The 24,521-nt window shown below is 41.4% G+C and overlaps 1 protein-coding gene across 4 annotated transcripts in view; it reads right to left on the bottom strand.

Annotated features, from left to right (window-relative positions):
* The window catches only part of ELMOD1 (ELMO domain containing 1), a 57,554-nt gene that overhangs the window by 12,425 nt on the left and 20,608 nt on the right, over window positions 1-24,521 (bottom strand). For 2 of the 4 annotated variants that reach the window (XM_060179804.1, XM_060179803.1), the window contains 6 exons: window positions 24,153-24,254; window positions 13,234-13,379; window positions 13,071-13,099; window positions 11,144-11,241; window positions 7,707-7,836; window positions 3,906-4,039 (listed from right to left, as the gene is read on the bottom strand). In XM_060179804.1, the coding sequence (XP_060035787.1) occupies window positions 3,906-4,039; window positions 7,707-7,836; window positions 11,144-11,241; window positions 13,071-13,099; window positions 13,234-13,379; window positions 24,153-24,169 (554 nt within the window). In that variant the 5' untranslated portion in view covers window positions 24,170-24,254. Of the gene's footprint in view, window positions 1-3,905; window positions 4,040-7,706; window positions 7,837-11,143; window positions 11,242-13,070; window positions 13,100-13,233; window positions 13,380-21,485; window positions 21,664-24,152; window positions 24,261-24,521 lie in introns of those variants that run through there. The other 2 variants (XM_060179805.1, XM_060179806.1) reach the window with 2 other exon arrangements.

The following is a 24,521-nucleotide window of genomic DNA, read 5'->3' as shown; positions in this document are numbered from 1 at the left end:
GAGAGGAAACAAATTTTCCTAATTAAGAAGCTCTCATATCCTAGAAAAATCTCGAAAAGTGCCCATAAAGATAACAATCAGTAAAACTTTATGTTACTTGATATGCATATGTTTCCTGCATAAATATAGAGGATAAAACCAGCTCTTGAACTTCCTCTGAGAGCGTTTCATGCCAGGACTAGGGAGCTTAGCTCATTGAGTTCTTTTTATTTATTTATTTATTCCCTTTTGTTGCCCTTATTGTTTTAGTGTTGTAGTTATTATTGTTGTTATTGATGTCGTTGTTGTTGGATAGGACAGAGAAATGGAGAGAGGAGGAGAAGACAGAAAGGGGGAGAGAAAGAGAGACACCTGCAGACCTGCTTCACTGCTTGTGAAGTGACTCCCTTGCAGGTGGGGTGTTGGGGGCTGGAACCGGGATCCTTCTGCCAGTCCTTGCACTTTGCACCTTATGCGCTTAACTCACTGCACTACCGCCCGACTCCGAGAGCTTAGCTCACTGTTAGAGCAAAAGACTTGCCTGTCCAAGTTCCCAGGCTCAAACCCTGACACCACCATAAGCCAGAACTGAGTGGTGCCTCCCCTGTGACTCTCCCAATAAACCAATAAAGCTTAAAAGGACAATACGAGCCAGAATCAGCAATGTGAATACACATGGCAGGGCTATGAAAGAGACGGAGTCTTTTTTCCCTACTTTTGTTTGTTACTTTTCTTTTATGTCTTATGTTTTCATATTTCTTGGTCTAGTCGATCTAAAAATGCCCTCAAATAAATAAGAAAAATGCTCTACAAAGACTACTGTACTGGGTGTGGACTCGATCATTTCTGTGAGAGTAAGGCTTTGTCTTCACTTTATCTTTCAGAAGTGCGGCTTATCTCACACAAGTTTTCTATCTCAGTGTGTGAAACTTGACTTTTCTTTCACAATTTACGGTGTTTTTTTCTTCTGCCTTTCTGAGAAACTGCTCTACTTATATCTTAGGGTACTTTTCTCCTGGAAGATGTAGAAACTTAAGTTGGAAATTTGGTTTGTGTAATGAAGTGAGTATAGGCTTAACATTACTTTGAGTTTTCTCTAAATGGAAGATCAATTGTCCCAGCTCTGCTTATTCAAAAACTAAATGTTCCCTATCTATTTTAACACCACCTTTGTTACTAAGATCTACTTTTAACTCATTCACACTATGTAGTAATGTAGTATTTACCACAATTCGTAAAAGAATAAGTGATTACTAAATTCCCTAAATTTAAAACAAGAGCAAAGATCTAGGGAAATATAACCAAAGTAGCTTCTCAGGAGGTGGCACACTGGAGAGTGTTGGACTCTCAAGCTGCAAGTCCTGAATTCGATTCCTGGCGCAGTATGTGGTGGCATGATGCTCTGATTCTCTCTCTGCCTCCTCCTCCCATAAATAGGTTAAAAAATGACTAAGTCTTACTTTTTTCTTTTGCCTCCAGGGTTATTGCTGGGGCTCAGTGCCTGCACTACAAATCCACTGCTCCTGGAGGCTATTTTTCCCATTTTGTTGCCCTTGTTGTAGTTGTTATTGTTTTCATAGCTGTTGTTGTTGTTGGATAAGACAGAGAGAAATGGAGAGAGGAGGGGAAGACAGAGAGGAGGAGAGAAAGAGACACCTGCAGACCTGCTTCACGGCCTTCGAAGCAACCTCCTGCAGGTGAGGAGCCGGGGGCTCGAACCGGGATCCCTAGCTGGCTGACCCTTGCACTTTGCGCCAAGTGCGCCTAACCCGCTGCACTACCTCCTGACTCCCTAAGTCTTACTTTTAAAATAAGTTTCTCTCCTCACTAATAGGACAGTGTTGAAGCACACAACAACCAACGTAACAGAACTGGTGGTAGCTTGAAAATAGAATTGCCTACAGTAACTCAATTCAGACTTGAAAAAGTGAACACAGTAAGTTGACCCACAGTAAATACATAAGATCCAGAAGTTAAGATGCTATTTAAGGTGTCTGGGAGATGGCTCAGCTGAGAGAGCACACACTTTACCATGTACAAGGACCTCGGGGAACTTCACAAGTGGTGGTGTAGTGCTGTGGGGGTCACTCCTTTTTCTTTCTCCTACTTCTCTGTTTTTCAGTGTCTGCTAAGAGTGAAGGGATCATGGAAGCTCAAAAGCCCAGTGATAATCCTAGTGGTAACAATAATAATTATTATTTTAAATAGGTGACGTAAATGAAATTTTATGATCATTAACAGAGAATTAGTGGATCAGCAGAGTGGCTCACATGGACAGTGTATGTGACCCAGGTGCGAGCCCAGCCCCTACCCTGCACACTGAAGAAAGCTTTGTTGCTGTGGCCGCATATTTTCTCTCTCCCTCTCCCTCCCCCTCCCTCTCTCCTTGGTGTTTCTCTGTCTTAAAAAAAAATAAAGAATAAATAAAAACAAGGCAGGAGGACACCAACTTCTCATTCTGAATGTTGGCAACTTAGTTGATCACGTGTACTGCTTGTATTTTAGAGAAACCAAAGTTGGTAAAGAAGCTATCTTTAGGGCAAGGGTAGATAACATAATGGTTATGCAAAAAGACTCATGCCTGAGGCTCCAAAGTCCCAGGTTCAATCCCCCACACCACCATAAGCCAGAGCTGAACAGTGCTCTGGTTAAATAAAATAAAAAGAAGCTATCTTTACAAAATTTCAGCCAACAATTGTGGAACAAAAAAACAGAACTAGAATAGTACTTCTTGTACAACTAGTTAACTGTCTCAGTGAAGACCACTGAAAGAGGAAATGGTTAGATAAAAGTTGGTGGGGGAATTGACAATGGAGCCAGCAGGCAGTGAGTGATCTCTGCATCTATCTGAGGGTGAATCAGAGTGGGAACACTGCAGGCTTTCCACTGTGGTATCAACAGGAACTTAACTCAAGACGTGCCAAAGCCTTCAATTTCAGGGGATGGTACTAGTGCAAACAGACAAATCCATAGCATGAAACCCTCCACAAGACAGCTGACCTGCTTCTTGACAAATTTTTGACACTGAGGGGGGCAAAACTGTAGTATGTAGACATTGTATGGAACTGGTGCAAACTCTGTGGGTAGAAATGACAGCTCTGTGTATGAGCTGAGTACTACTGTTAACTCTGATAGGTGAGATAATGACTTTGTGGCTATTATAAAACAATACTGATTTTTTTTCTTAGTGCTAGAAGCTGAAATATGAGGATAAAATGACAAACAGTATAAGATTTTCATTAACGGGAGTTGGGCGGTGGTGCAGCAGGTTAAGCACAAGTGGCGCAAAGCGCAAGGACTGGCGTAAGGATCCTGGTTCGAGTCCCCGGCTCCCCACCCGTAGGGGAGTCGCTTCACAAGCGGTGAAGCAGGTCTGCAGGTGTCTATCTTTCTCTCGCCCTCTGTCTTCCCCTCCTCTCTCCATTTCTCTCTGTCCTATCCAACAACAACGACATCAATAACTACAACAATGTTAAACAAGGGCAACAAAAGGGAAAATAAATATTAAAAAAAACTTAACTAAGTAAATATTCTCATTAACACCTGCCCAAAAAAGCATTGCAGTTCATTTCAAAATCTTTTTTTTTTCCCCCCAAATCTTAATATCTGTTGAATCTGAATGCTCAGTAGGAGATTTTCTGAACAATCTAGTCTAGGGTTTTGTATGTGCTCATAGTTTTTCACACTAAAAATGGAAAATAAGCACATACACAATTTATTTTTAAATCCATGAAGTCTGCCAAAATAAATGAAAGATGGTAATTGCTTTTAAATTTTTATGAAACTGAGTTACTTCTCAGAGGGCTTTGTTTTCTTTGTTTTCTGGGAGCCTTCCAGAAATTGAGTTTTAGAACTACTAACTTCATTTTGCCATTTCAACATGAGATCATAACACCACTTTAATATTTAACCATTATTTTACTTACTGCAAATTATATAGTCCCAGAAGTCCCATTCCTCGAAAATCTGTTTTAGGATCATCACCTTGGAAACCAATTTCACACCATTGCTTAGAAATTCTGGATTCAAGTGGCGTGTTGGGCTTCAAGAATGTCCATAACTGGAAATAATAAAGAGAGTTGGCCAGCTGGTATGCACACAGAGAGCCCTCTTCTGTTGGCTCAGACTTTGTGAGCTATCAATATATTATGAGGAGCTTTTCTAAACTGAACATATGCAGATACATTACCACTGAAGAGTTCATCATCTTTCAGGATATCAGTAACAAGACTTCTCAAAGTGTATTCTGAAAACTACTTGGAGGGACTTCAAGACTTTTTCAGAGGGCCTGGGAGGTAAAATTACTTTATAATTAAACAAATAGATTTCATCCTTTTTCTTTCTTTCTTTCTTTCTCTCTCTCTCTCCTTTTCTTTTTTTTCCTTTTTTCTCTTTTTTTTTTTTTTTGCCTCCAGGGCTATCACTGGGGCTCCATACCTGCACTATGAATCCATTGCTCCCGGAGGCCATTGCTTCCCCATTTTGTTGCCCTTGTTGTTATTGTTATTGCTGTTGTTGTTGAATAGGACAGAGAGAAATGGAGAGAGATGGGGAAGAGAAAGGTAAGACACCTGCAGACCTGCTTCACCGCCTATGAAGCGACTCCCCTGCAGGTGGGGAGCCGGGGGCTCAAACCAGGATCCTTACTCTGGTCCTTGCACTTTGCGCTGCCGCTACACTACCACCCGACTCCCACAAATAAATCTTTTAAGAAAACATTTAAAATATTTTATGCTTTATTCAAAAAATATTTAGGGAAATAAAGAGAAGGGTAGAACAGGGAAAAATAGAAGGCTATGCATTATTCAAATACTTATTTAACATTGGAACAAAACTTTTAGTGGCGTCGTTAACACAACAAAAAAAGAATATAAAGTGACTTGCACTACTAATCCACTGCTCCTGGTGGCCATTTTTTTTTTTACCCATTTTTATTGGATAGGACAGAGAGAAACTGAGAGGAGGTAGAGATACAGAGGAGAGAGAAAGACCGACAACTGAAGACCTGCTTTGCCACTTATGAAGTGTCCTCCCTGCAGGTGGAGAGCCAGGGTCTCAAACCTGGATCCTTGTGCAGGTCCTTGCGCTTAGTACTATGTGCACTTAACCAGGTGCACCACCACCTGGCCCCAACTTCATTTCTTAGAATGCTTAGTTCTTCCTGTTCTTAATTTCCCTCAGTTCATAAGAAAGGCCTTAATCCTATGTGCTTTAATTATGATCAGCTTCTCAGAAAAATGAGTCAACTATGCTAACATGGTTAGTGAAGTACTACTATGTATGTGTTTCCTGCAAGAATGCCAGAGACTCTTCTGATGACTCTTTCCCAAGAAGGGGAGGGCAGGAGGCGGCAGGGTGCCATTGAGGGTGAGGTCATTTCTTGCACTTAGGAAGACTTTTCAATTGGAAATATAAGTGAAGGTGGCAGGCCATTAATGGAGGCTCTGAGGCATCCTGTCATCCAGCTGGGATGGGGGGCAAGTAGGAGTCAAGTTATCACGAAACCACCTTCAAGTGCTGGAGACAGAGCAGGGCAGGCTTATTCCATGGCAGACAAGGAGCTACAGAAGTGAGGCTGCACTCCCAGTCAGACTACCGCCCCTGGTGGCCCGTGCTCTCTGACTGACTCTTCTGTTTGCAGTGTCTTTCTCACAAGCTTGTCTGAACACTTCTTTGGGGCTTGCAGCAAAGCAAGGTCAAAATCATTCATTCAGTCCTCTCATTCAGGAAGTAACTTCTCACAAGGTCTCCACAGATTGTCTCTTCCCATCAGTTGAGAATCTAATTTTAATACTGGGTTCTACATTTTTCTATTAAAAGCTCAAATCCACCTTTAATATTAATTTAGAAAATGTCTAATAGAAAATTTCATATGAATAACAATGTGGGCAATGCCATTTAGTGATGCTATTCATGTCACCCAGCTTGCATTTAAATAATCATAACAGCCAGATTTTTTTTTTTTATCCTCTAAGACTTAAAAGTAGAAACACCAGTAATGACTATAAATGAATGCACTTACATAGGAAGGCAACAGATTACCTGCTAAGTGCCAGCATATGTATTAGGTCAGCTAAGGTGGTATGCAGCAGGTAATCAGACCTGCCATTCACTCAGAGAGCACCTTAACCATTCTGAAGACGTGCTCAGACACCTGTGCCAGTCTGTTGTCTATATATCATCTGTTATCTCTTTCATTTACCTGTAGTTTCCCACCTCTAGGTTTTTGTTTAATAGTTTTGTATTTTATTGAACTTGACAGCTTGTCAGAAAATAGGCTGTGTGGAGTGTAGGGGCATACAAAAGAAAAACTCAGCCAAGATTTTCACTAAAACTAAGCAAGGGGAAAAAGGGAAGAAAAGCTATTGTTAGGGAGAAGATTTCTTTAAATTTCAACAGTTTGCATCAGGCATAGTGTTAATTAGTAGAAATAAATGACTCGTCTGCCAAAGTATTTACATATACAAAGACACACACAACAGGATAGTTTTAAAATTACAGCTGCTGGGGGTCGGGGGGTAGCGCAGTGGGTTAAGCACATGTGGCGTAAAGTGCAAGGACTGGCAGAGCCCCCTGGCTCCCCATCTGCAGGGGAGTAGCTTCACAAGTAGTGAAGCAGGTCTGCAGGTGTCTTGTCTTTCTCTCTCGCTCTCTGTCTTCCCCTTCTCTCTCCATTTCTCTCTGTCCTTGGACATCAACAACAATAATAATAAACACAACAATGGTAAAAGAACCAGGGTAACAAAAGGTAAAAAATGGCCTCCAGGAGCAGTGGATTCATGGTGCAGGCACCAAGACCTGGCAATAACCCTGGAGGCAAAAAAAAAAAAAAAAATACAGCTGCTGTTGACAGTCTTCAATACAATGAAATTAAATTAGCTAAGCAAACATTTTCTTCCACTTTTGTTACTTTGTGGGGGTGGCTTATGGGGCTTGAACCCAGGACCTCAATCTGAACAGTATTCACCACTAGGCTTCATCCTGAGCCTTTTTGAATTCTAGGGTAGGACAGGGAAGCACTCCATCCTAAAAAAGTATGTTTCAGAAGCACATTTGTAAAATATTTCAGATGAGTATCCTAGAAGTTGGTCTTAATTTTAACTCAAAATTCAGTATCTTGAAGTAAAGTTTTATTGTTGTTTCTTAATATGCCATCAGAGCATACAAGGCTTTTAAGGTTTTCTTTGACAGCCAGGAGTGTTTATAGCTGCTATATTAATCTTCCAATCATTCTAGTACACTAGATATAAGCCTTTACTTCCTCTCCTAGTACTCTCCAAGTCATATGAATAAATAATCAGCCTTAAGATCTTAGGTAATTTCCCAAGAGGGCTATTGCTGAAGCAGAAACAAACTTCATCTTCTTTGATGTCGATTAAAAGTCATAAATGGAAATCCCAGGTCACTCTTTGACAAGTGGTATTTCTCTTACTGGCTTCCAACCCAGTTAAACAATCTAGACTTGAGCCAAATGTGGTTGCCCACAGCAATCACCTCTGGTGCGTTCTTGGATTACAGAGGAACAGTGACTTTCCATTTATCTTCTCACATGAGTTTCCTAATAAAGAGTTTACATCTAGCATCTGAATCAGCAGGAAATGTAGCCTTTACTAGCCAGTCACAGTCTGTGTCTTATCAACTTTGTACCCTCCCACCCCCGCCCCACGCAGAACCACACTTGACAAACCAATGCTGAGTAAAACACTAGCAGGTCTTCTGGAACTAACCTTCAAAAGCATTTCTTCATGTTGTGGATTCTCAGAATCATAGGGTTCTCTGCGTAGTTTTTCCACATCTGCAATAAGGTTTCTGTACCCCACAATTTGCAAAAGGCAAGCCTGAAGAGAGATTCCTAACCTAAAAAAAAAAAAAGAAAGAAACAGACGTGAGGAGGAACAAAACATATGCATTCAGTCCCTCACTATATGTACAACAGGACTTTTCGTACTTCTATAATGCTTAGGAAATGGTTCAAATAAGATTTGTTTAGTAGAAACACAGTTTCTTACTGAAGTTCTACATGAGCAGCTCTGGAACTTGAATAAAACTTACCTCTCAGTCTGAACTTTTCTTAAGACTGCTTATTAAAACAGGGTTTTTAAATGAGAACTCTTAGACAAGCAGAATAGCTCACCTGGTAGTGTGTCTGCTTCGCTGTACTCACAGCCTAGGTTTAAGCCCAGCCCTCCCTATGGGAAGCTAAAATATTTCTCTCAGACTTCCCTCCTACTTTTTTTTTTCCAGAAAATTGTTTAAATTCACATTTTGTCAGTATCAATCTGGGGGGAGGGAAAGGACAAAAATTCATAATGAGGTATAAAACACAGTCTGCTACCTATAATGTTTTTTCCTGACACAAATCTTTAAGAAAGAGATGCTTTAGAAGTAAACATGTATCTTTCATAGAAGAGACATACAAAAGATTTTTCAATTAATCTAATCTATTCTCTAAACATGACTGATGGTCTAGTATATCCCTTCTGCCCAGTTGCAGTCTTAATTTTTTGTTTCAATTTGATTTGAAGTGAATTGCTTTCTTATCACCTTCTCAGAGGAGTAAAATATGTCAGAAGGCTTTAAAAAACATTTACTGCATAATTAAATCAATTTTTAAAAATTTTTATTTATTCCCTTTTGGTGCCCTTGTAGCTATTATTATTGTTATTGATGTCATTGTTGATGATGTTGTTGGATAGGACAGAGAGAAATGGAGAGAGGAGGGGAAGACAGAGGGGGAGAGAAAGAGAGACACCTGCAGACCAGCTTCACCACCTGTGAAGCAACTCCCCTGCAGGTGGGGAGCGGGGGCTGGGGGGGCTTGAACTGAGATTCTTATGCCGGTTCTTGTGCTTTGCGCTATGTGCACTTAACCCGCTGCGCTACTGCCCAACTCCTTCAAATTTCTTTTTGTCTCCAGGGTTATCACTGGGGCTCGGTGCCTGCACCTTGAATCCACTGCTCCTGGAGGCCATTTTTCCCATTTTGTTGCCCTTGTTGTTATTGTTATTGCTGCTGTTGTTGTTGAATAGAACAGAGAGAAATGAAGAGAGGAGGGGAAGATAGAGAGGGGAGAGAAAGATAGACACCTGCAGACCTGTTTCACTGCTTGTGAAGCAACCACCACTCCCCCCCCCCCCGGCAGGTGAGGAGCTGGGGGCTTGAACTAGGATACTTGTACCTATCCTTGCGGTACACGCCATATGTGCTTAAGTTGCTAAATCAATTTTTAATGGCTGAATGTGGAAAAGACAGCTAGTAGCTGAAGTGTCTACAGAATAGTATGGAGATCACATGAAAATGGAATTTTGTGATGAGTCCATTAGCTAATATTTAGAATTCCACCCAGAGGTAGACTTATGTAAAGTACAGTCTGAAATTCATTTCAACTACTGCAACTAAGTCTTTTCTTAGGGCCAGTGAACTAGCTCACTAGAATAATGTGTTGCTTTGCCACGTGCACAGCCCAGTTTCGGGCCAGGCCCACACCCATTAGAGGAAGCACCAGCACTTTAGTCTCTTTCACTCTGCTTCTCTGTCTCTACCTTAAACATTTAAAACAAAAATAGGAGGTCGGGAGGTAGCGCAGTGGGTTAAGCACAGGAGGCATGAAGTCCAAGGACCGGCGTAAGGATCCCGGTTCGAACCCCTGGCTCTCCACCTGCATGGGAGTCGTTTCACAGGCAGTAAAGCAGGTCTGCAGGTGTCTGTCTTTCTCTCCCTGTCTGTCTTCCCCTCCTCTCCCATTTCTTTCTGTCCTATCCAACAATAATAACAACGACAATAATAAACACAAGGATAAAACAACAAGGTCAACAAAAGGAAAAAAAAAAGCCGCCAGGAGCAGTGGATCTGTGGTGCAGGCACCGAGCCCCAGCAATAACCCTGGAGGCAAAAAATTAAAAAATAATGAATAAATAAAAGCCTTTTCTCAGCAGTAATACCTGAAGTTAACAGTGATGCACAGCTCAGAACCAGTTTGTTTGTTGTCTGCCTTAGTCATTTCTAAATATTCTAGCACATAGGATTTATTCTTTTTTTAAATATTTATTTATTTCCTTTTGTTGCCCTTGTTGTTTTTTATTGTTGTAGTTATTGATGTCGTTGTTGGATAGGACAGAGAGAAATGGGGAGGAGGAGGGGGAGACAGAGAGGGGGGAGACAGAGAGGGGGAGAGAAAGACCTGCAGACCTGCTTCACCACTTATGAAGCAACCCCCTGCAGGTGGGGAGCCAGGGGCTCGAACCGGGATCCTTACGTCGGTACTTGGGCTTCACGCCACCTGCACTTAACTGCCCGACTCCCCACAGGATTTATTCTATTTAGTGTCCTCAGCCCCAGATTTTACTGAAAAATTCCTGTACCCAATGAAAAATATAAAGCTAATTATAAGAGTCACATACGCTGCCAAATGCATTTTAATACTTCCAAGATGAGAGGATTAAATCACAAAGTTCTAAAGCTTCCATATAAAAACCATCTCTCCCTCCTACACATGCCCGTCTTCTTGACAAGCAGGTATGAACCAGCTCCAAGATTATCAGCTTGTCATGTGCCAAAGTAATATTTTTGATGGAGCAGAATCAGCTTAGGCACATTGACAAGTTGAGTATTTATTGTTAATACAAAACACAGGCGTCACATGGGGCAACTGCTGGTGGATGGACTCCCTGTGTTTCATCTCCCAGAATCAGGAGCATCTCACACCCACTGCAGCTCAGAAGTACAAGGTTTGTACAGATGTACAGAGTAGCTGCTATTGCCAAACATGGGGGTGGGGGAAACACCTTTTTTCTCTACTCTCCTTCTGAAAGTTAAAACATTGCAGAGGGTTGGGGGAAGGCAGAGAAGAGACAGCAGGAGAGCTCCCATCAGCATTACAGAAACACTTAAGTATGGGGCTGGGCAGTGGCACACTTGGTTGAGCTCACACATTTCAGTGTGCAAGGACCCAGGTTCAAAGCCTCAGTCCAGGCCTGCAGGGCAGGAGTTTCCCAAGTGGTAAAGCAGTGCTATAGGTGTCTCTTTCTCTCTCCCTACCTCCCCTTCCTCCCTCAATTTCTCTCTGTCCTATTACATAATTAATTAAGTAATTAATTTAAAAAGGAGCACTCTGTGGCCACAGGACTTGAGTTCTCTATTCACAACATAGTAAATATATTCTTACTGTGGGTTTATGTCGGGGTTAATGTTTTTCAGTTCCATGATGTCTTCTATGGTTTTTTCAATGGCATCAGGGTGAACACTCACTGAAGTCTGCAACAGCTGGAAAAGATGCCTCAGTCAGTTCCCTTGCTGTGAGCACCAGGGGCTGGAGCAGGAGCTAGTTAGCAGGAGGTTCAAGCATTTGTTTAAAGCTTCTATATCAAGAGCCTAATCTAATATAAACTGAAAGCAAAAATTGTTCTGGCATTTGAATTCTATTAAACTTGACATTTTCAAAAGGAGATGATACAAGTTTCCTAGCTAAGGCAATTAACACAAAACTGAAATAATAAATACATTTTTATAAGTTAGTTTCATCTGCTTCAAGATACTTACACAGAAATACTATATTTCTTTTTTTTTATATTTATTTTGCCTCCAGGGTTATTGCCGGGGCTCAGTGCCTGCACTATGAATCCACTGCTCCTGGAGGCTGTTTTTTCCCTTTTGTTGCCCTTGTTGTTTATCATTGCTGTTGTTGTTATTACTGTTGTTATTACTGTCATTGTTGTTGAACAGGATAGAGAGAAATGGAGAGAGGAGCGGAAGACAGAGAGAGGGAGAGAATGGTAGACACCTGCAGACCTGCTTCACCGCTTATGAAGCGACCCCCTGCAGGTGGGCTTGAACCACGCCCATCTTTGCACTTTGAGCCATGCGTGCACTACTACCTGGTCCCCAGAAATACTGTATTCCACATCTAATATACATTGCTCCATTGCTAATGGTCATTATGTTTGTGACTTAGTAAAGTATCTGAGAGTCATAATTTATTGATATTAAAATTAAGTAATAGGAAACAATCTTGGGATAAACAGAATTCTCCCAGTTAATGGGTATAGTTAACTATCTACTTTGCTTATAAAACATAGCATAGCGACTGCTTTGACTTTCTTGGAAAATCTTTGGTATGCAGTAAAATTATTGAAATATTTTTTTAAAATACCAGGAAGTTAATACTTCTTCTTCTCTTTTTTTTTTTTTTCAAGTTTGTACTTTTTTCCTAATTTTTATTATCTTTATTTAGTCGTTGGATAAAGACAATCAGAAATTGAGAAGAAAGGGGGAGATAGAGAGGGAAAGAGACAGAGAGACACCTGCAGCCCTGCTTCACCACTTATGAAGCTTTCCCTCTGCAGGTGGGGACTGGAGACGTGAACCTCGGTCCTTATGCACTGTAGTGTGTGCACTCAACCAGGTGTGCCACTGCCGGCTCCAATACTTCTTACTTTCTCTTTTAAGATTTATATTTACTTATTATAGAGAAGAGAAGGGGAGAGAGAGAACTAGAGCATCACTCTGGCACACGTAGTACTGGGGATTGAACCTGGGACTTCATACACGAGAATCCAGCACTCTACCCACTGTACCACTTCTTAGACTGCAACATTTACTTTTCAAGAAATATTTATTTCATCCTTTTGGAGGTGCTATAAAAAGGGTTAACTCAGCAATGAAGAAATAAATGCCTCCTAAAACTACATAGAATTTTTCATACCATTTCCTTTTGTCAAAAGTATAGCAGTGTGTGGGGCAGGTGGAAGTGCCCCTGGTTGAGCCCTTGGTCCCCACCTGCAGGGGGGAAGCTTCACAAGTGGTGAAGCAGTGTTGCAGGTGTCTCTGACTTTCTATCTCCCCTTCTCAGTTTCTGTCTAAATAAATAAATAAATAAATATAGCCAATAAATAAATACAGATAAAAATTATATGTATATTAAAAAGTACGTGGTTTGTTAATGTGTAAATAACTCTTCAGTTTACATTAATTCTTGTAGTCAATGATATATTTTTGTTTCTCAAAATCTGCACTTTTTGATGTTGGTGGTAAGCCTTCAAGTAGAGAATTGAAAAATATAGGAAAAAAGAAAAATACAGGAAGAATTTACTTACCTTACTTTTTGAAGCCCTCAGTGATGTTTCTATGAAAGGGATAACAAAAAAATATCGTTTAGAAACTGTACTTTCCTACTGACTTAAAATCACTGTTCTGGTGTATAACACAGCATCCCCAACCCCTCCACCCTCTATTTTGCTGGCTTTGTTTCATACTTACCAATTTTCATGGTTCTAGAAGCTCCAGGCTTGGTGTTGTAGCAGATTCGTTGAAGTTCACATCTTCCTGTCAGCTTCCTCATTACAAACTTCAGGCAGCGCCACAAAAATTTACAGTAAAAATACAGGCACACTTGGATCAGCATTCTGTCAAAAACAAAAGACAGCACCCTTCCAATAGAATTCTGGAAGAGAACAGATGGTAGCCACCACCAGCCAGAAAAGAAGCCCAGAAGAAAGTCAACCATTAGATTCCTGGGTTTTCAAGCACATTTCATTTTCCTAACCCCAAGTTATTTTAATTGAGATGACGCCAAACTCCTGCATTGTGAGGGAAGCCTGAGGACTGTGAGGTCACACGTATCCTGACTGTAAGCAAATGCGGAACACCCTATTCTAGTACATTTCAATATTAAGGATGAAGTGTTGGAATCCTTTCTTCCCCATCTTTGCCTAAAAACATTTGGAAAATAAACCTGGATCTTGCAACACTGACTCCTTGCGTTTTACAAGTTGTCTCTTAACTGGGGTGTGAGGAACTTCCAGTTTTTATCACTTCATACTTCCCTTTTGGGGGCCACTATTTTATTTTATTTCTCCCATTTCTTCCTCTTTCCTCCTCCCATGGTGTTCTTTAAGGTGCTGTTGTTCTTCTTGTGAACTTGGCTGTGTGGTCTCCTGTCTGCTGACCAATGTCAACAGTTCTTGGACATGCTGGAGACCCTCAGTTCTCTGGGCAAGCATGTCGACCTTTGCTTCGCCTCCAAAGTGACAACATTCTGATTCCTTTTTGAAGAAAAATTTCTCCCCTTTGATATGTTTGTCTTGGCTCATGCTTAGGAAAGTTTTAATCGCACACCTCACTCCATTAGTACTCTAACTTTTAAGAACCAACAAAGCACTTACAGTGTCTCTGGTACATGCAAATCTGTGTTATGTGCAAAGTGTGATATTTCCTGGAATTATTCAGAGTCCCAAAGTCACTCAGCTATGTAAATAAAGAGCTATCAGGCGGGAACTTATATTCAACCCATCTCTCTATCCTGTGCATCCCAGGAAGCAAAGTTAGTTACATTACTAGCTGTTGGTGTCGTACCTAAAAGAAGCTTCTTTTTCTTTAAGGTTCACTGATTCCCGACAGTTCTGTCTACCCTAAGGTGACACCCAAGCTTATTCAGATAAATTATTGAGTTGTCAGATAAGCTATGACCCATTTTTGCCTAGAAAAAAAAAGAAAAAAGAATCATGATTTTAACAACCCAACAATTAACCAGAAGTCTCAATGATATGAGCCAATAACCTTGGTTGTGTTCCTCTGCTCACACTGCTTTGGTTACGATATCTGAACAGCTTTCTGTTAAAAATTCAAATTCTGGGAGTCGGGCTATAGCGCAGCGGGTTAAGCGCAGGTGGCGCAAAGCACAAGGACTGGCATAAGGATCCCGGTTCGAACTCCGGCTCCCCACCTGCAGGGGCGTCGCTTCACAGGTGGTGAAGCAGGTCTGCAGGTGTCTGTCTTTCTCTCCTCCTCTCTGTCTTCCCCTCCTCTCTCCATTTCTCTCTGTCCTATCCAACAATGACGACAACAACAACAATAACTACAACAATAAAAAAACAACAAGGGCAACAAAAAGGAATAAATAAATAAAATAAAATATAAAAAAAATTTCAAATTCTGGGAAGTCGGGTAGCGCAGCAGATTAAGCACACATGGCAAAAAAGCACAAGAACTGGTTAGGATTCCGGGGAGTCACTTCACAGGCGGTGAAGCAGGTCAGCAAGCATCTCTCTGTCTCTCTTCCTCTCTATCTCCCCCTTCTCTCTCAATTTCTCTCTGTCTCTATCCAATAACAAATAAAAAAAAAGAAAAGAAATTCAAATTCTGGGGGCTGGGTGGTGGTGCACCTAGTTGAGCCCACATGTTACAATGTGCAAGGACCCAGGTTTGAGTCCCCAGTTCCCATGGGGAAGCTTCACAAATGGTGAAGCAGGCCTGCAGGTATCTCTCTGTCTCTCTCCCTCTCTATCAGCCCCTTCCCTCTTGACTCTGGCTGTCTGTATCCAATAAATAAATATAATAAAATTTTTTAAAAGAATTTACTTATTAATGAGAAAGATAGGAGGAGAGAGAAAGAATCAGACATCACTCTGGTACATGTGCTGCTGGGGATTGAACTCAGGACCTCATGCTTGAGAATCCAATGCTTTATCCACTGCACCACCTCCAGGACCACGATAATAAAAAAATTTTTTTTAATTAGCTCAATGGATTAAGCACACATGGTGCAAAGTGCAAGGGCTGGCTGTAAGGATTCCGGTTTGAGCTCCTGGCTCCCCACCTGCAGGGGGCCTCTTCACAAGCGGTGAAGCAGGTCTACAGGTGTTTTATCTTTCTCTCCCCGTCTTCCCTTCCTCTCTGATTTCTGTCCTATCCAACAACAGCAATGACAACAATAATAGTAACAACAAGGGCAAACAAAATGGGAAAAATGGCCTCCAGGAGTAGTGCATTTGTAGTGCAGGCACGGAGCCCCAGTGATAACCCTGGAGACAAAAAAAAGTTAAATTAAAATTCTAGCAAGCTAACTCAGACAATGGCAGAGCATCTCCCCTGCATAAATGCAAAGGAAATGGAGAAGACAGTGTACGTAGCCCAACTGCTACACTGTGATGATATAATGCCATCTTCCTAGGTAGTAAACTTATGCTCTAGAATATGTAATAATCTGAGAAAGGAGGAAAAACATGGCCCGGGAGATGGTGCAGCAAGAGGACAAAGGGCTTGCAAGGGTGAGGTCCTGAAGTTGATCTTTAGACCTGCATATGCCAGAGTGATGCACTGGTGCTTTCATTGGTCAGTATACGTACACAATAGAAGATACAACAAGACGTGAACAGTGTATTTCTGAGTACTGGGGTCAGGCGCGATTTCCCCCCATAACTCCACCAGGGCTTCACACCTGCATGATTCCACAGCTCCCAGCAGACTCTTCCCCCATCCCAGTTAGAGGGTGAGAGGCATTGTGGGAGGCAGTAGGAAAGCCACACACAGCACCACCTCCCCCCTGCAGCTGCTCCCATACGGTCACCTGGACCTCAAAAGCCTGGGTCCTTGTGCCCAGTAAATCGAGTGCCCTGCTGGATGAACTATCTCACCTGACCAGCTTACGAGTATTTTGGGGGTTGCATTTATTTTAGTTTTCCTATAATAATATATATCATATTTTAAAAGTAAGGTTATAACACATAAAATATATAAATTGGTCACCAGAAGCTGCTGCAAAAAAGTACATGTCAAAATATAAGGCTGAAGTTTCCTGAGAGACAAAAAATAGTTTTACTGTACTATAAAGTCATATGCAACTGTTTATTTTATTTATTTTTTTACATAGCAGCATTTTTTATTACCTTTTATTTATTCGATAGAGACCCCAGAAATTGAGGGGGAAGGGGGTGGTAGTGACAGAGAGACACCTGCAGCATTGCTTCACTGCTAAAGTTTTCCCTCTGCAGGTGGGGATGGGGGCTTGAACCTAGGTCCTTGTGCATTCAACCAGCTGGACCACCACCTGGCCCCCATATTCAACTGTTTTAGCCAATATATTCTAAGATCTACTAGGACTTAAGCTATCAGCCTCAAAAAAAGAATAACTCTGAAGATAAATTTATGGAAACATTTTAATTATATGAATTATAAAACCTCAATTCGTTCTCTTGAAAGAGGTTTCCCAGTTTTCCAACTATTAGTATGCCAGGGGGAGAAAAATAAAGATTGCCGTGTTTTTGTTAATTTGGTCACCAGCCAAACAGTAATGTTATTAGTTCCTGGTTGGCACTATTTCTGTAAGTCAAGGATAAAAACTTTCCATGATATCTATACTTCTGGCACCCGGGTGCAATTTTCAGTGGCGTCTGCCTAGCATGTGGGCTAACAACTCAAAGGGAAGCTCTCTTAAGTCTGTGCATCTGGACTCCATGATATTCAAGTTCTTGCACTAAAAGCCTCTTAGAGAAAATGACTGTGATTACTGTCTAATGAGTATCTTTGGACTCACCCTACTCTGGGGACAAACTACAAGACCACATTATAGTTTAAATTAAATGAGAAAAAAATTCCCCCTTGCAACATCTCACCAGGTCTACACAGAGACATGGCTTGGGACTTAGAGATGACAGGAAGTATCAAGGTCCATCAATAATTCCTCCCACTGCCCTTCTTACATACGGCAATCAAAGGCCTTTAGGGACTGTTTTGTATAAAGAGAGAGTCTGCTTCTCATAAGAGAAAAAGGACATCAAGTTCTATTTGCTTTTTTTTTCCAACTCCCTTGATATTCATACCATCAAAGACCAAGAAAACTGTGAATTGAGCAGTTAGAGATGACGAGTCCTTTTTTTTTTTTTACAGCTCATCACAGGTATATCATTCATCTGTCAGATGATCACATAATCATGCTCACAGACTGAAAGAGAGATGCCAACATCAGTATGAAGTGAGCTATAGCCCGTCACCTTAGCATTTTTTTCCTACAAGGATTATCACTGAGGCATGGTGCACACATAATGAATCCACTATCCCAGCAGCCATGTTCTCTCTCTCTCTCTCTCTCTCAATCTCTCTCTCTCTCTCTTTTAATTTGATAGGACTGAAAGAAATTGAGAGGGATGGGGGAAGATAGATAGATAAACAGACAGACAGACAGATAGATAGGAAGAGAGACCTTCTAGCCCTGCTTCACCACTTGTGGAGCTTTCCCCCTGAAGGTGGATGCTGGGGCTTGAACCCAGATCCTTTGCATGGTGACGGTGTGCTCAGCTGGGTGCATCACCATCCAGCCCTTTCCCTTTTCATAATTTCAAAGCCAATACTACTAATAAAACTACTTATTATTCTGGGTAATGGAATTATACTTTTCTTTTTTGGTTAAATAAATTTCCCTTTTATTTCTGAAAAATAAAAGCTACAACAATAATTAAAATGAATAAAATATCACCAAAAGCCACTACAAAAGTACATATAAAATTTCTATTTGAAGGGAGTCAGGCGGTAGCGCAGCAGGTTAAGCGCAGGCAGCGCAAAACACAAAGACTGGAATAAGGATCCTGGTTCGAGACCCCGGCTTCCCACCTGCAGGGGAATCGCTTCACAGGTGGTGAAGCAGGTCTGCAGGTGTCTTATCTTTCTCTCCCCCTCTCTATCTTCCCCTCCTCTCTCCCTTTCTCTCTGTCCTATCCAACAACAATGACATCAATAACAACAACAATAATTACTACAACAATAAAACAAGGGCAACAAAAGGGAATAAATATTTTTTTTTAAAAAAATTCTATTTAAAGATTGTATTTTGATTTTCTCCTGGCCAGCTTGCCTATAAATAGCTCATTGGAAGGCCAAGTTCTCTCTCTTTCTCTCTACATATATATATATATTTGCCTCCAGGGTTATTGCTGGGGCTCAGTGCCTACACCATGAATCCACTGCTCCTGGAGGCCATTTTTCCCCCTTTTGTTGCTCTTGTTGTAGCCTTGCTGTGGTTATTGTTGTTGTCATTCATTGTTAGATAGGACAGAGAGAAATGGAGAGAGGAGGGGAAGACAGAGAGGGGGAGAGAAAGATAGACCCCTGCAGACCTGCTTCACCACCTGTGAAGCGACTCCCCTGCAGGTGGGGAGCTAGGGGCTCCAACTGGGATCCCTATGCCAGTCCCTGTGTTTTACACCACATGCGCTTAACCCGCTGCGCTACTGCCCGACCCCCTATATATTTTTATTATTTTATTTGCCACCAGGGCTTATACATGGTGCCTGCATAACTACTCCTAGGTGGCCTTTTTTCTTTTTTAAATAAAGAGAGATAGGGAAACAGGAGAGACACTGCAGCACTGCTCCAGTGCTTGGAAAGCTTTCCTCTGCTCTATTTACAGGATCTCCCATATGGTGATTGGGGGCTTGAACTTGGGTCCCTGTGCATTTGTGCATGGTAATCTGTGACATGTCCATTCTACTGAGTGAGCCACCCTTTGGCCCCCAGACAATTTTTTTTTTTTTTTAGCTAGATCATTAGATCAAACAATACTCTGGTATTTTTCCCCCAGTTAGGTCATAAACCTGATTTAGGCAAAGCATGGCTAGAGATGGACACAGTGGTGCTAACCTTTGCTTTAGAAGTCTTATTTTGATGCCATAAATAACAGCCAATTGGAAATGCCCAGATCTCTGCAGGAGTAGTTTTAAGAATGTTCTTGGGGGCCAGGTGGTAGTGCACTGGGTTAAGTGCACATAGCATGAAGCACAAGAACCCGCATAAGGGTCCCTGTTCAAGACCCCCACTCCCCACCAGCAGGTGGGTGCTTTATAAGGAGTGAATCAGGACTGCAGGTGTCTTTCTTTCTCTCTTCCTCTCTATCTCCCCCTCCCTTCTCAATTTCTTTCTGTACTGAAATAAAAGGGGGGGGGAGAAAAAAAAAAAGGCCACCAGGAGTGGTGGATTCATAGTGCTAGAACCAAGCCCCAGCGATAACCCTGGTTGCAACTAACTAACTAACTAAATAAATAAAAACAAAGAATCTTTTAAGCACAACAAATATATACCATTTAATATTCTTGCATATTTGAAAGTTACTAAGAGAGTACATCTTGAAAGTTCTCAAAAAGGGGGCCAGGCGGTAGTGCAGCAGGTTAAGTGCAAGTGGCGCAAAGCACAAGGACCAACGTAAGGATACTGGTTCAAACCCCCGCTTCCTCACCTGCAGGGGGTCGCTTCACAGGTGGTGAAGCAGGTCTGCAGATGTCTATCTTTCTCTCCCCCTCTGTCTTCCCCTCCTCTCTCAATTTCTGTGTCCTATTCAAACAGTGACAGCAGTAACAACAACAACGATAAACAACAAGGGCAACAAAAGGGAAAAAAGGTCCTCCAGGAACAGTGAGTTTGTAGTGCAGGCAGTGAACCCCAGCAATAACCCTGGAGCCAAAAAAAAAAGTTCTCAAAAAAAACAAAAGCAACTATGTATGATGACAGACATTAATCAAACTTGTAATCATTTCATAATATCTATAAATATCAAATAATTCTGTTGATACTTGCAGTTAATGTCATTTATGCCTCATCTTAAAAGACATTTAGAAGAATAGATGTTTAGGGAGATAGCATAATGGTTATGCAAACAGACTCCCTTGCCTGAGGCTCCTAAGTCCCAGGTTCAATCCCCTGTACCACTATAAGCCAGAGCTGAGCAGTGCCCTGGTGTTTCTCTCTCTGTGTGTGTCTCTCTCTCTGAATCTCTCTCAAAAATAAAATAAATAAATTTTTTAGAAAAGAATAAATGTTTAAACACTTCTAAGTTTATCAGTGGCTGGTTTAGGAAAGGAGGAAGGGTATGACTATTTTTCATCTGTGTTTAAGGACTTACGGATCTATAGTACCCTTTGCTCCTGTTGGACAGTTTCCTTTGTTTTATCCCCGTGTTTCTGACTAGCCTTGAGTGGAGGCATCTCAGATGTACCTGTGAGGTAGGTCCCATTAGTTTTCTGTGATTCCATCCTTCTGCTCCAGTTCTTAGAATTGCAGACAGGCCTTTCTTACCATCTAAAACCTTACACTGAGGGGTTTTATGACTCTTTTTAACATCTTGTCTGAGTCATCAAACCAGGGGGCTATTTTTTTTTCTTTATCATAAAACTAAGTTTACTTTTCTTAGTGCCAGTGAAAGATTCTCAAGTCACTACTGAAAAGATCCTCTATATTAAGTAGGACTATCAGTCAAATTCTCAAGGCCATGGGGGGGGAACAACACACTGATCACTGTCTCTTCTTTGTAATGACTATATGCGTAGGCAGCAGGCTTTGTTTTGTTTGTTTTGTTCTTTGCATTTGTTTCTTTTTTATTATTACAGTTTTTTTTTAACAGTATTTCCAAAGAAGTTAGTGACTGTAGCTCTCCAAATGAATGTCTTGCTTAAGTGGTAAGAAAATCTGGCTCAATAATAAGCAAGACCTACACATGTCTTATTTTAAAAACTCGTTACTTCTACTTCCTAATAAGCTGCAGAATGAAGTTGTGACTGAGTTTACAACAGTGCTTGTCCATAATGCAATTATGTCACTTTTATTTTTTAACAATTCATTTTCTAGCTTGAACCAGAATAGCTACCCAATGTAAATTATTCAAAATGGATTCTATCTGTGAGCTCCTGTCTTGTGGCTTCTGTTGGAGGTCGCTCAGCAGGGATGGGACTCTGGAAATAGAGATGCACCTGGAGCAAGGGCGCCCCCTGCTGGCAGGGAAAGCAGTTGTGGGTACCTGTCACACTACTCCATCACCTTAAATATGTGCCTCTGATGTCTTCTTTTGGAACAGTAAGAAATAAGTGGCTTATTTGGAACAGTTTCGGTGAGTGTGTTAATGAAAGTTAATTCTTGCTTGAAGAAGCCCTGTAATAAATAAGAGGTACACTGTTGGTGATTAAGGGTACACGTGAAGTAGGCACAGCTGGAGGTTCCGACAGCAGTTTCCTAAGCAAAATACAGCTCATCTAAGTGAACTCAGAAAAGATACGGCTATTCCATGTCTTTCATACGCTTTATTAAATGTCTTAAAGAGCAAGATGTTGGGGGTGGCATAACTGGTAGCACACAGGAGCTCATGTCCAAGGTTCTTTTCTTGGCTGGGTCGTTGGCACCTCATGTACCAAAGTGGCTCATTTGCTTCTCTCCCTCTTGCTCACTAGCTTATGTGAAACTCTCTGACTCATATGCAATAATGATTTTAAAAGATCTTTAAAAAATGAAGTAACGGGAGTCAGGCGGTAGCGCAGCGGGTTAAAGCACAGTTGGCGCAAAGCACAAGGACCGGCTTAAGGATCCCGGTTCGAACCCCTGGCTTCCCACCTGCAGGGGAGTCCCTTCACAGGTGGTGAAGCAGGTCTGCAGGTGTCTGTCTTTCTCTCCCCCTCTCTGTCTTCCCCTCCTCTCTCCATTTCTCTCTGTCCTATCCAACAATGATGACCTCACTAACAACAATAATATCTATAATAATAAAACAAGGGCAACAAAACAACAATAAAACAAGGGCAAAAAAAATGAAGTAACTTTTTAAAATTAGTTATTTGGGGACCAGGTGGTGGCCACTCAGTAGAGCACACACACTACCGTACATGAGGACTGGGGTTCAAGTCTCTGGCTCCCACCTGCAGGGAGGAAGTTTCATGAGCAGTAAAAGATTGCCAGACATGTCTCCTCTGTCTCTCTACCCCTCTTTCTCTCTTCTCTATCTCTCTCTGTCACTCCTGTAAAAAAAAAAAAAAAAAAAAGGAATCATGACTGCTGGGAATGGTGCAGCTGTGCAGGCACCAGCCCCTAGAGAGAAAAGCAGTGCGTCAAGGACTTCAATTCACTACAGACCATATGCCGTCCATGTCCACAAGGGACTGGGTCCAGTCAGGAATGAGACTAAGACTAGCTCTGCAAAAGAAATTGCCCCAAGTGTGAGAGAGAAGGGGCACCTCTGAGCATAAACAGTAGGCTCCTAATTCTCTGGGAAAGGATGAAAATACAGGAAAAGCCAGCATGTTCTACCTACCTCAGAGCATCTCAGCCCAGAGTTCAGTGCAGAGGTCAGAAGCAATGAAAGTGCAGCAAACAAGGTCATGGCCTTCCTTGATCTTGCTCATGTGGGAAAGGCTTGTTTCTCTACTCCTTTATGCTCTGAGGAGCTCTGCCATTACTATATCTGACAGTAGCAGCCATACTAGATCACAGTGAACACCAAGCAAATTGATATGATCTAGCTGATGCAGAAACAATCGTGTACCCCAACCAGAGGGTGAACAAGGAACTAAAATTCTAGCCACTGAAAGAATGAAACCATTTCCTAAACAAAGCAAGCACACTTACTCTTTGTGAAGAAAAAAAAACAAGCAGAACAAGGGGCCAGATACTGAAAGAATGAGGCTGACATTTTGAGGGAAAGGAATTAAATATCCTGGAAAGTGTGTTTTAGTTTCTATAATATTTTAATATGATATAAAATTTCTCTGTGGATTCCACTAGTGGAGCTGTGAATGAAAATGAGTATGTCAGTTCTCCTGAAAACAATTAAGAGCCCAGCTTTAATAATAATAATAATAGTAATAAACAAGGCTGCTTGCAAACACACCAAAGATATCATTGACGCAGGAGGAGCAGAAACTTAAAACAACTATTATCGGAAAAGAACATTTGAAGGAATGGATATGGATTTGTCAGTAAACAGAAGTCTAAATTAGAGATAGTTAAAATAATTTGTTTCAGAGAAATAAGTTGGTTAAAAAAAAAACTACACTAATTTGTTGATCACTACTTTCCTCTGTCTTAAGACATAACAGCATAGCATTCTTTTTTCCCCCTTTTGTTGCCTTTGTTGTTTATCATCATTGTTATTATTGTTGTTGTTATTGCTGTCCTTGTTGTTGGATAAGACAGAGAGAAATTGAGAGAGATGAAGAAGACAGAGGGGGAGAGAAAGATAGATACCTGAAGACCTGCTTCACTGCCCATAAAGGGAACCCCCTGCAAGGGGGTAGGAGGGGGCTCGAACCAGGAACCTGATGCTGGTCTGTGCGCTTTCTGCCATGTGCACTTAATCCGCTGTGCCAACGCCCAGCTGCCCAGCAGAGTATTCTTTAGAGGCAGATGGCATCACAGTTGCCCAAAGCATTTCTGCTCCATGTGTGTGCATCTGCATTTGCTTATAATCTTTTGCAATCTCCTGCTAACACTTTCTTCCAGCATCCATTTGCAAGTAAAGTTAGCAAGAGTCAAGTTATTCTTTGCCAAAATGCAGTGCTATATCTGCAATCCTAGGAGACCTGTTAAACAGAGATGTTACTCTAGTTGGCACAGAATGTTTGCAAGGGTTCATCCAGGGAAGAATAAACACCTACCTCAGGAAGTGCTTCATTGTGCCGGTGGAGATTATCCAGATGTTACCCAAACTGTCCTCAAGGAATTGTTTCCAAATTTGCTTTGGTCAAAGTAAATGTGAGCTGTGGGAAGAAATTAGATATATTTACTACCCAAGGGGTTGGAAATCCCAAACTCCCAATTTCTGCCTTACCTTGGAATGTGGCAACATGCTAAGCACCCAAAACATGAATAACTGCACTTCCCACATAGCATCTCCACTGAGTGGATGCTGGTTACAGTGAGAGCTGCTCCCTTTGTGAGTCTACTATGAAGCCTCTCATTTGTTTTTTTGTTTTAATTTTTTTAATTATATTTATTTATTTTCCCTTTTGTTGCCCTTAAGCCTC

This window comes from Erinaceus europaeus, chromosome 20 (assembly GCF_950295315.1).
Source record: "Erinaceus europaeus chromosome 20, mEriEur2.1, whole genome shotgun sequence".
Classification (NCBI taxonomy): Eukaryota; Metazoa; Chordata; class Mammalia; order Eulipotyphla; family Erinaceidae; genus Erinaceus; species Erinaceus europaeus.
The sequence above is the reverse complement of the archived record's forward strand: the minus strand, read 5'-3'. Positions and strand labels throughout refer to the sequence as shown.